We start from the raw sequence: 12,192 nt of genomic DNA on the forward strand, positions 1-12,192 counted from the left end.
AGATTACTGGTTCCCGACTAGTTGTTCTATGTTACTGAAGGGGTCTTGCTCCCAAACTTCGAGTAACACTCCATTTTACTAGTTTCCAACTAGTATTACGCGTAGTTTAGTGAAGGGGCCTTGCTCCCGTTCAACCTTGCCAACGGTCTCGACGGATTTCAATTTTCTCCGACTAGAAGAAGCCTGAAGCACCCATACCACCCGCATGGATGTTAACCATGCAATTGACGAGTCGATCGACAACCCAGAACCCCTCGAACCGAATCCCCCTCGGTCAGAGGTCCTCTACCACAAGTCAGAGGAGGATTTGGATCATTTACGACAAGTCGGAGGAGGATTTGGATCGTCTATCACAAGTCGGAGGAGGATTTGGATCGTCTACGACAAGTCGGATGAGGATTTGGATCGTCTACCACAAGTCCGAGGAGGATTTGGATCGTCTATGACAAGTCGGAGAAGGATTTGGATCGTCTACTATAAGTCGGAGGAGGATTTGGATCGTCTACTACAAGTCGAAGAAGGACTAGCCAGCATCCATCGAAGGGCTCCCGTCCCCGCCGACTATTCGGACTTCATCAACAACGCCATACCTTTACCAAACGGCTATCGTGGCCTGATGGCGCCTCAATCTTGGTCGGGCGGGCCAGGGCATTGGAAGACCACGAGTCCTCCAAGCTACCCGGCTCATCCCAACTTTTTTGGCGCCTCCATCTTGGTCGGGCGAGCTAGGGCACTGGAAGGGCACGAGTCCTCCAAGCTACCCAGCTCAGCCCACCGTTTTTTGCCTCAATCTTTGTAGGGCGGCCAGGGTATTGGAAGGGCACGAGTCCTCCAAGCTACCCGGCTCAGCCCACCTTTTGGCGCCTCAATCTTGGTAGGGCGTGCCAAGGTATTGGAAGGGCACGAGTCCTCCAAGCTACCCGGCTCAACCCACCCTTTTGCGCCTCCACCTCAGGGGTATCAGCCAGGGCATCGGAAGGGCATGAATCCTCCAAGCTATCCGGCTCAGCCCACCTTTTTGCGCCTCAATCTTGGTAGGGCGGGCCAGGGCATTGGAAGGGCACGAGTCCTCCAAGCTACCCGGCTCAGCCCACCCTCTTTCGCCTCCATCTTGGTAGGGCGGGCCAGGGCATTGGAAGGGCACGAGTCCTCTAAGCTATCCGGCTCAGCCCACCTTTTTTGCGTCTACAACTTGGTCGGGCGGGCCCGAGCATTGGAAGGGCACGAGTCCTCCAAGCTACCCGGCTCAGCCCTTTTCAACCTGGTCAGGTAGGCTCGGGTATCGGAAGGGCACGGAGTCCTCCAAGCTACCCGGCTTAGTCCAACTTTTTGCGCCACCAACCTCGACAACCTGTCGGGCCTAGCACCGTCTCAAAAGGCATGACCCTCGACTCCTAGATGACTACTTCGCCATCACAAGAGCACTCGGCGACCCGCCGACGCCTACTTTGACTACACGACCAGTCAGGAGCGGGACTCACACCACCAGTGACTAGTTGGAATTGATTCTGACCAGTCGGGATCTTCAACAAATCAACGCAACTCCATCAACAAACGACATGGCTTCATCGGCAATCACCAACGAATCAAGATCGCCAATCACCCATGAGAAGACTGAGACCCGATTCAACAAAGTTTTACGAAGATCTTTAGGGAATTTGTTTAACCATTGCATTAGACACTGCAGGCATCAATCTGGCCAGTACATTTTCTTCCACGCTCATTGAACACGCCACAAATATACTACAGACAACAGCAACATTTTCTTGACACTTATACAAGTTCGAAATTTTTGTGCATCAAAATAGATTGATTTTAGACAAGTCAAGCATACACCAAACGCTCTAAAATGAGTTGCACATAGTACCACGGTGGCTAATCTAGTCTCCTCCCAAAGCATGCTGGGGCTAAACATAGGTTGCTCTCTTGGTAATAAGACTGAAATTATGCACCAGCTCCTCAGTCTTCATCTCTCTCGGGAGGGAGGCCACAAGGAAGCAGCATTTTCTGTGATACAGAAACAGTGGATTAATACTTCATATTGCAATTCCTCATCAATAGAACTGTTTGTTATAAAATGGTCAAAGATGCAAAAACAGTCTGTAGTCTGTACACTAGTCATGGCTAAATATCAAAATAAACAACTGTTAAACGAGTGAAACACCCCGCTCCGAAACAAAGAAAAAGGTGTGTGCCGCACTCACGAGGGACATAACTAGTTGCGACAACAAGCAGCAAAACAAAGACCTTCCGATCTACTGATCCTATTAACACATTTAGCTTGCAAAATTGGACATCAAATGAACTAGATGGGAGGCAAGATGACAAGCTCACGCTAGTGTATTAGGGCTCATTATCAAATTATCTGTACTCCAGCTTTGTTTTTCTCATGCAGTTTCACGTGCAACAGCACTACTAAGCTGAACCACACTATAAATGTCTCCACTTATTTACCCAATACATATTTGGTTACAAGGGAGACTGAGCTAAGGTTTTGAACTCGTTTGCTTAACAGATTAGCTGTGAGTACAACCACTAACAGAACTGGCTTCAGTGATATGTTAATTGGCTAAGACCTGTTTTTGTTACTTGCAGGCTTGCAGCTATCATCTAGTATTAGGCTACGTTGCACCGACTCCGACACGCGTATCGGACACGACACGTAGCGGACACGCATGCGCCATATTCCCCAAAATGCTGATATGGCCCACACGGAAATATAATTTAATAATGATTAATATTTATAATCACCTAGGCAAATAAATGCACCAGCGCATAAACCAAATTAAAAGCATGTCAACATGGTTCTAAATTAAGTTCAAACAACCACACAGGATGTCAGCAACAAGTGACAACCACACAGCAACCACGCTGCTGTGCTCTTCTTTCAGACTTCCCAATGCCATTCGTAACTGCAAACAAAAAGCAAATAAGAACTCATGAAGCATTCTGGGTGGACTCGACAAAGAGTAGCGAAGCGATGGGAAGCTGGAGCAGCAGAAAAAGAAAAGGAACTCACGTTGACTGGAAGGAGCAGCATCAGTGGTGGCGCAGGTGCGTTGATCCAAGCCGAGGAGCAGCGATGACGTGCTGGCGGTGCATGGATCTGAGGAGCGGCGACGGCGCAGCGCGAGAGAAGAGGCGGCGGCTGCGAGTTCTAGGGGAAGTCAGGGTTGGGGGCTGCGTATGAGGCACACTGGACATAAGGGTTATCCCTAGGGGTTGCTTGCTGGGCTGGGCCGTGTCGAGGCCGCGTCTGGGCCGCGTCGATGAAGTATCGGCGAGTTAATTTATTTATTTTCAGCGCTTATTTTTCTGATACTGCTTCGATACGTATCAAAGAGGAATCGGCAACATGTCGGTGTCGGACACCGACACGCCATCAGACCAACGTGTCCGTGTATCAGAGGTATTAGGGTCTGAGCAATTAGTTATTCCAGAACCTCTCCTACCTACAGATTAAAGCACATATCCAGTTCCCACTATCTTATCAAATGCCAATACTTTGATTTTAGTGCATCATTAACTACTTCGCTGAATATAGTCAATTGTATGTAGATACAGAACATTTATCTTAACGAGAGATATTTGTTTATTATTCTGGGTTCTTTGACCAGCATTGAGTATCCATCCGAATATCCCATCCCTTCAACAAACTGATTCAAAGCAGCTATTTCTAGCACTGTGGATTATCAACATCAATGCACCATTTGCATAACTGTAAGCTATGTCCATTCAGTTGTAAGCTATGCCTACTTACTCCCTTATATTGACGCATCAACACAGTCTCCAATATAAGACTTTGACTAGCAATATCTACAGGAATATATTACTATGAATCGAAGTAATTATATATTATGCAAGTATATGCTTTTATAGAAATTGATGGTCAAAGTTAAAAAGGTTTGACTTAGGACAATCCCAAACATAAGTACATTTGGGATCAAACGTAGTACTGATTATGCATCATCTCCATAATTACTTTCAGCCCTCTAACCACAGGTAAATGATTGGTCTATGTGAAGACAGCTGAGCTGCAATTTTCCCTATTTTGTAATGACAATTCATAAGAATTTGAATTTATTGACAGCTGTATTGTTATAGGATAGACACGTGGAAATATGTGTAAATGGCCAAGTTAGTCTATAATCATAGTTCTAGGCAAAGTTAGTCTATACTCTACAATCTTAGTTCTAGGCAGTGTGTCTTCCTTTTTTACTAGTAGTGAGAACAGAAAGAAAACAGCAGAGCAGTAGACCTTTATCTACTCTACTTTATACCCAATCATCCCATTTTTCTTGAAGGAAGGAAGTTCCTAATTCGTATGTAGTTATGGTAGCATTATGAGAAAATAATAATGCTGCTCCAGCTAGTTTCTGACAATTTCGTATTGAATTGTCAATATAGAAATCTGAAACAGATTGGAATAGTGGCAGCACATAACTGGTGGCATTTCGTACTTGCAGAGATAAATAGACAATACAGTCATTGCACTTAGATACTGAGCCGTAATGCCAAAATTTTACTGCAATATTTATACCCCGGACCTGTTCTACAGAACTTTTCAGATATAGCTTAGTAGGTGAGTGGAGGCAAGTTTCCATGTATACCTGCATGAAATTGTAACGTTCTCTTCCAATCGATTCATTCTCAGCAATGGCAAAGTACGCCAACATTGGATAGTGCCCAATATAAGAGGCATAGCTGTCCCTCTGGATGTTCACAGCCCATTCACTGTAAATAAAGAAAACAATAAGCTTAATATCTTAGTAAGTCAGTGACATATTTTTTTTACAAAGAATGGCGTACTTACAATCTGGTCAAGTCAGCGTGTCCTGTACCGACATATTTAGCTTGAAGATGCTCAAGCTGAGAGTTTATGTTGAACCTATCGCTAGCCTTTGAAATAGTAAATTGAGTTAGAAATACTGCATTCAAATTGTCAAATAAAATCTAGCTATAGGAACAGCACACGAAAGACTAAGATACAACTGAGCCAAAGTGAGCTTAAAGAAATCAGAAACTCCACAAGACCAGGTAATACCCACAATGGTTACTTAATATCATCCAAGCATAAATGAATACTGCTATAGCTGAAACTCAAAGCGCGCAATCGCAAGTGAAATTTAACAAATAAATAACATACCACCAAACTTCCTGCACTTGCAACAGGTATATCATGTTCTTATTAGACCAGGGGTTATGTCATTATGTGAAATGAGCCATACACTTAAAGAGTCATGCTCCACTACACCCCTTGAAAAAGGAATGCACTCCAACAAGACTATATCTTATACAAAATCAACATCCTCAAAACGTTACTGCAGGTTCAGTAAAATAACAAGCAGCATGTAGAACATGCCCTAGTGCTTTCATTATTATGGTTAAAAAGAATAGCAATTCCACAACTAAGCACTGAACCAAACTTCCAATTTCACCATATGCTAAATTCATCAGGAGAAAAGGGACTGCGTTAACTGTTTTTTATGCCTCTATCTTCGTATTCCCAGAACAGGACAGGAAAAACAGGGAAGCACAGGTTCCCTCGTTTAACCAAATGAAAGTTACAAGGATCACAGCATGTAGAATACAGATGCACCAATCTGTTGTTTTAAGGTGTCATAACCGCAGAAGAAACCGAACACTATCCGCCACACACAGGCAACCAACCAATCGGGAGAGATAGGCCAGGGACTACCAACCTGCATGGTGGCCGATTGCTTTGATCCGGCACCTCACGCGAGAGCTGGGAAACCCGGAACCGGAAGCGCACCTAGAAGAGAAAGGGGCCAAAAAAAAAAGAAGTTGGTGAGGCGGGACGGATTCCTTGGCAGCGGCGGGCTTAGCGGGGGTTTCACCTGTGGGGTGACGGGAGCGGGGAAGTGAAAGCGGGCCGGCAGCGCGGGATCCACGGCGGTCCGCGGCAGATGGGCGGACCGGCGGAAGGCAGCGCCGGAGCAAGCTAGGGTTTGGGAACTTCGGGCTAATGGCGGTCTGGCGGAGCCTGGAGAGGAACAGGAAGAGAAGGATGCGAAGTTGCGACTCACGACTGTCCCGTGCCTTGCCTGTGCGACTTGCGGAGCCGTTTCGGCGTCGGCGCTCGGGGGTCAACGGGCCGCGACTCGCTGATGGATCCGGCCTGACGAAGCAATTACCCACTGGGCTGGCCTGCTGGTATTCGTCGATAAAGTTGCAGAGAAGCATTGGGCCCGGATGAACGAGCCCTCGGGAAGGTGAGCGGCGGCCCACGGACGAAGGTTCTTCTTTCTTTCGACTACGCACTACGCACGGCACCATACGACCCACACACTCACAACTACACATGCTCACCCATAACAGTGGCGGAGGGCCCGGTATTGCCCGGCCAATACCTCGGCTCGGTCCAGCCCAACTAAAAAAACCTAACCTTATCCAATTCCCCGGACCCCAATCCACACCGTGACTCCTGCTCCCGAGTCCGCACGCCGCCGCCCGCCGCCCGCGCGCCGCCGCCCGCACGCCCGCACGATGCAGATGCTCCCACTCGCCCGCAAACTACAGCCGCGGCCTGTGCTGCAAGTATTCCAGATCATGAGATTGAGGCCTGCAGGCATAGCAGATCGGCACGGCGTGGGCAGATCTACGCGAGGTGGCGAAGGGGCTGCTGCGAGCCTGCCCTGCGGGCAGCGGATCCGGCCACCAGCACGCATGGTCTGAGAGGCAAGAAGCGGCACATGGGGGAGGCGGCGTACCGTGCATCAGAGAGAAGAGGCAGGGAGGCGGATCCACACTGCATTCCTTGAAATTGGTGGCTCTGACTAACCCGAGGTAAAAGCCTACCCATCCCAGCCTGTGCGGCTGTGCGTGATTTAAGTTGCATGTGTTTGAATTGTTGCTGGTAAAATCCCTGAGTGTCCGCCGATTTGTACTAGTCTGGAGGTGAATCGCTGTAGCGTATGTAGTGTTGGTCCATCAGGTCACAGATCCTTGTGAAAACCCCATATATTTTCTGATTGTAGTGGATTTCTATGGATTTAGATCACTGGTGAATTGCTGCTTGCTTTCCTGTCCTGATGATATCCTTATCTGTAATGGCATATAGGCTGCATTGGTTCCACAAGATATTTCTCATCATCATTTGCTTGGCTAGTTATGTAGATTGTGAAATCGCTGAACCTGGATCTCTTGTAACCTTTATTGTGGATATTTTTTGCTAATAAACAGCTGAAATCAGTGATAGCCATTTTCTTCCCCGCACTGTTCCAAAGTTGGTACAGAAAGCAGGGAAGAAGCCTTGAATTATGTATAATAAAGTTCTTCTTCTTCCGATGATCTCTTGATAAGGTATTTTTTTCACTCTCATTTCAGTCTAATTTTACATTTGCTTGTTATGATAAACGTTTAAATTGCGGCATGCATTTTTTTAGCTCGTTGTCGGCAATACCTTGATTTTGTCGCGTCCTCCGCCACTGCCCATAAGAATGTACGCATGTAAACCCTATCTGTATAAGTATTTTTGAAGACTGAGCTGGAAAATCTTTAAAATTGACGAAGTCATCACGTACACCTCGCTGTCGACGGAAATGATGCCTAGCACTAAAAGCACAACACCGTTAAATCTTGCAAGAAGTCGAATCCTGAGGTGCTACTGATGGTCTTTAATGATCTTGTAATCACTAGACTACAGGTCTTTCCGAAGAGGGTAATAAATAATTAGTTTGAATCTCGAAACTTTTTTCTCTCTAATCATGAAACCATGAATCCTTTTTGTTACGTATGAGTTACTAGGTTGTTTAAAATAAATACAATAATATAAGCTTGCTATATGCATTTTTATCATACTGGACAGCTACGTATTATTTAGATACAGAAAGGAAAAAAGATGAAACAACTTATTCTTATTATTTTGGAATATCGACATTTAAAATATACTGTTTTGATTATATATTTTAACGCTTGAATATACTATTTTATTATTTCCTGCAAAATGTTGTACTTGTTTCATGTATTGATGAATCAAGTACAACTTAAAATTTGCTGGTGCATTAATGCACAAAATCATGATGCAATGGACATTTTTTTCACTACGGTAATAGGTCCCTCAGAAAATTTGAAGACTTATTCTAGTAAATTAGGACTATTTTAACACTACACTGCACAAAACATGGCCTCGTTACCTGCATTTGCTACCGCTACCACCACCTCGATGGAATGCAAGCTCAGAAAGCATGACGCTCTACATAGAGTAAATTAGTTCGTTGGCCAAAAAAATTGATCTTAATTTCTTAGCCTGTTTTCGATTGAACTTGCTTACTTGACCTTAAATCGAATTTTGTTTGGATTTTTGGCCCTTACGTCCATTCCGTCTGCAGCTATCATAAGCCAGCACATAGGGAGCACCAAAAGGACCAAAATACCCCTCACGTTTCTCTATCCCTGTACCCAAGCGTGATTTCAATCCTGTGGGAGGATTTGGGCGCCGGCTACTGCACAGGCCGCTACGGGCGACGGCGATGGCCAGCTCCAATGAGGCCCCGCCGGCAGATCCACCTGTGCCGGCGCCGGATCCACCGTATCCACGGTAGAGTTGGGCGGCTCGACTGTTGTCGATGCTGGCCACCGGCCGCGCCATCCAAGGAGCCCCGGGCGTGGCGCTAAGGCTGGCGCCCCGACCAGCCACCACCCTGTCGCGCCCGAGATCCTCCCACCCCTGCTCGAATCCCTCTACCTGACGCACGCGCGCCACACGGCCGTCGAATACCGACGGTTGGGCCGTGACACGCCAGCGAAGCTGCGCCCCTGCCACAGCCGTACCCGGGCCGTTGCTCGGCCTACTCGTACTGCCCGGCCGCCCCAGCATCTCCCCCCCCCCCCTCACGCACCTATAAAAGGCTGAGATCAGCCCCTGCTCGCGCCCGAAAGGCCGCCGCTCACCATTGCCGATCTCGCCACTGGAGCTCGCGCCGAGCCCCCTCCTCCGGCCTCCCTCTGCCCCAACCAACCCCCTAGCTAGCTTGCCCCACACCTCCTGAAGTCCACCAGCTTCACCCCGCCTCCACTCCCCCACCGGAACCCCACCCGTCGCCGCACGCCGCCTCCGCCGAGCTTCGGCTCACACTGGCGAGCCCCTTCCGGCCGCCCCTAACCCCAACCAAGCCCCTTCCCAGGTAGCTCTTGTCCCCCTCATACTCCCCCACCTCCTTCCCCTCGCCAACGGTAAGCCCCCTTGCCGGATTCCGGCAAGAAACCACCTAGCTCCGGCCAAGGGCCACATTGCGAGCACTGAAATATTTTTAGGGCCCTTTATGCAAAACCCGAGGGCCTCTCTGTAAGGTTCAGTTTCAAATCTTGAAATCAAAACAGGTAACTTAGACATCTCTTGTACGTGTGCACCTTCTTCACGTATGACGTGAACCTATCTCATATTTCATCCTTTGATTCAAAATCATTGTGTATGTGTGCACTTCGATTGTGATTGTTGATTTATATACAATTTAAATGGTCAGTGTGATGTCATGTGCAAATATATATGAAAATAATAATTTCATGCTTAAAAATAAAATTATAACTTATTTTGGTAGATTAATGATAATACGCAGCCTAAAATGCTTGTAGGTATTTACTATATGCTGCTGCTGCATTCCATTTAGCGCTAGGGGTAAAAACGTCATTTCACGTTGCTATTAACACTGTTAGCCCTTCAAACTAACGGAATGGCCAAGAACCCAAACGTTTTGAGGCCAAAGAAGCAAGTTCAATCGAAAATGGGCCAAGAAACTAAGAGCAACTTTTTTGGGGGCCAAGGAAATTTCCGGTGCCAATTGATAAGCAAGAAGAGAGTTTTCTTGAGTTGGATCTGTTACTTGAGGTGTAGAGATCTTTGAGAAGTAGTTCCCTATAGTTAGAACTCCACACACAAGTAGATCAAAGCGCAATAAGAAATATGCTAGATAAGAACTATAAGAACACCAAGAACAACAAAACAAATACAAGGGAGATAGAAATTTATTTACCGAAGTTCAGTTCCACAAGTGAAACCTACGTCTCCATTGAAGCACCTAAAGAGACCACTTTCTCCTTGAGCTATGTAGCCTCCCTTTAGCGATCCCAAGGTCTAGCTAAGGTCACTTACTATGTTGTTGAGGATGTACAAATGTTCCGGGGCACACCACAACTTTGGATGCTCAACGGGCGACGTCTAGCTGTCTACGAATCAAGATTCCAAGAGTAACAAACAAAGCAAATCGATTCGACGAAGACCTCAAGTGCTCAAGGCTTAGCTTTGGCTCTCACAATCACTCTCTCACTTAAGCTCTCACAAGCTTCACTTTCAAATCTCGCTAGGAATGCTCAAGAGTGAAGCAAATGTGAAGGGAATCACTGCAAGAGAGAGTTTCTAGCTTAGGGTTCATCAAATGGAGGCAGCAAGCACAAATGAGGCGAGTGAGGGGGTATATATAGTGTCACGAGTCAAATATGACTGTTGCTCAGCTCCTGACGAAAATCTCCAGCAGTCCATCGGAAATTTTCATCGCATGGATAGGAAATTTCTGATGCCTACCGAAAATTTCTAGTGGAAAACACCTCCGACTAAGTGACCGGAAATCTCCGGTGCACCACCGGATATTTCCGTCGCCCAAGCCGGAAATTTCCGTTGAGAGCTGGAAATCTCCAGCAGAAGACGAACGTCACAAGAATTGTTGCTCTAAGTATTCCTGTAGGTTCAAGTGTGTCTCTATTGGATTTAAGCATTGGGAATCCTTCGTCAAATGATTTTGTATCTCTTTTGATTGTACGGCATGCCCTAATACTCAAGATTAAAACTTTTTCACGATAAATCTATGAAGATCTTCATGCTAACTTTTCTTTTTATTTTTGGGATCTTTCATTCTTCCAATCTCTTCAGCCCGTAACTTATCACCTGAAAGCATTCTCGTTCACGCGTGTTAGTTCCACGGTTATTATGCCGTCGCCTAGAGTCATCCATGCGCTTTTCCAATTGGAACGTCTCGCCGTGACTTGGCTGATTATGGCGTCCTTGACGTCCGATTGTTTGAGGCAAAAGCCGCACGGCTGAAAAAGCGGCTACGAGGGTGGCGGGGAGCGCGCGCAGGAAATCAAGCGCGTATACCTCCCGCACGGGCGCGCGGGCCATCCCTACAGCGCGCTAAATCGAGAGAGTGGGAGGGAAAGAAAGGAGAGAGGGGAAGAGAAGAGGGCGGCGGCAGCACCTAGAATCCGGCGGCGCGCCGCCTCCATCCAGCCACCGTTGCTCCTTCCACACCGCCGATTCGAGGCTCCTGCTGCTCCACGGCCTCCGACCTCCGCTCCGCCGATTCGCCCCTCCGATTGGACCTCTGCATCACCGATTCGTCCCTCCAATTGGACCTCCACCCGTCGATCCGCACCTCCGACCTCTGCCCCCATCAATTCGTGGCTGCTTCCTCTACTCCGCCTCCCTGCTAGCGTCCTTCACGTCGGCTCACAGGCAGTTCCACTCTTCTCTCCCATCGTTTTCTCTTCCTTCACCTTCTTCCTCTGCTCTGAATCTCTTGGACTTGGATATACTGTGGTTGTGCTTGTGCTTACCGCTTGCCTCTAGCTAGTGGTGCTGGTTGTTTGTGCTAGCCTGCTAGGTGTTGATGGTCACTCCAGTGCTGCTCTGTTCTGCTTGCTATATAGTCATAAGCATGCTACATGGATCAAGACAGCAAGCGAAGCTGGAAAGAGGAGGATCACTGGTACATATGCTCCAGAATTGGTAGCAAAAAGGTATGCATCAGTGTGTTTTTGTGCTGCTCCATTGTGGGTTAGGATATGAATATGGCGTCGCCTTGACGCGCCGACGTCTGGAAGGGCTCGCTTGCCGCCTTAAAAACTTCCTTAAGATCATTATCATTAATCACCAAATGGAGTACTGGTTGTGATATCGAATCCGACATCATTGATCCATGACTTATGAGATGGCTGGAAGAGTTGTGCTTGTGCTGCTCAATTTATTTGGCTTGTGTGTGGCTGGACAACATTAAATCCTTGTATTGTAATGTTTATCTGGCTTGTGCGAAAGTGGGACTTTGAACTGCAGTATTGCACAATATTTGGCTGTAATCTTTGAACTATTTCACTGGTTGTTAGGGACCTAATGGAGTACTGGTTGTGAACTTTGAACTATGTTTTTTGTTTAAATTGTATTGTGGTTGTCAAATTGCTGTT

At 47.0% G+C, this 12,192-nt stretch overlaps 1 protein-coding gene across 2 annotated transcripts; it reads right to left on the minus strand.

The window, feature by feature from the left end:
- Positions 1 to 1,648: 1,648 nt before the first annotated feature.
- LOC112897871 (uncharacterized protein At4g14342) lies at positions 1,649 to 6,075 on the minus strand. Of its 2 annotated transcripts, XM_025966259.1 has the most exons (6): positions 5,859 to 6,075; positions 5,703 to 5,773; positions 4,814 to 4,899; positions 4,611 to 4,734; positions 3,020 to 3,148; positions 2,017 to 2,912 (listed from the first exon to the last, which is right to left on the minus strand). In XM_025966259.1, exons 2-6 carry the CDS (start codon positions 5,706 to 5,708, stop codon positions 2,808 to 2,810), a joined length of 450 nt encoding a protein of 149 aa, XP_025822044.1. In that variant the 5' UTR covers positions 5,709 to 5,773; positions 5,859 to 6,075; the 3' UTR covers positions 2,017 to 2,807. The 2 variants fall into 2 exon arrangements, with proteins under 2 accessions (XP_025822045.1, XP_025822044.1); XM_025966260.1 differs by lacking the exons at positions 2,017 to 2,912; positions 3,020 to 3,148 and adding an exon at positions 1,649 to 2,007 and having other exon boundaries at positions 5,859 to 6,067.
- Positions 6,076 to 12,192: the final 6,117 nt, after the last annotated feature.

This window comes from Panicum hallii, chromosome 6 (assembly GCF_002211085.1).
Source record: "Panicum hallii strain FIL2 chromosome 6, PHallii_v3.1, whole genome shotgun sequence".
In the NCBI taxonomy this organism is placed as follows: Eukaryota; Viridiplantae; Streptophyta; class Magnoliopsida; order Poales; family Poaceae; genus Panicum; species Panicum hallii.

What these genes read in the sequence shown, in the direction of transcription:
- LOC112897871 (XM_025966259.1), bottom strand. An exon ending in CACGCTGACTTGACCAGATT is followed by an intron (nt 4,735 to 4,813) that starts GTAAGTACGCCA and finishes CTTTATTTACAG; the next exon opens with TGAATGGGCTGTGAACATCC. An exon ending in TGCTGCTCCTTCCAGTCAAC is followed by an intron (nt 2,913 to 3,019) that starts GTGAGTTCCTTT and finishes TTTTGTTTGCAG; the next exon opens with TTACGAATGGCATTGGGAAG.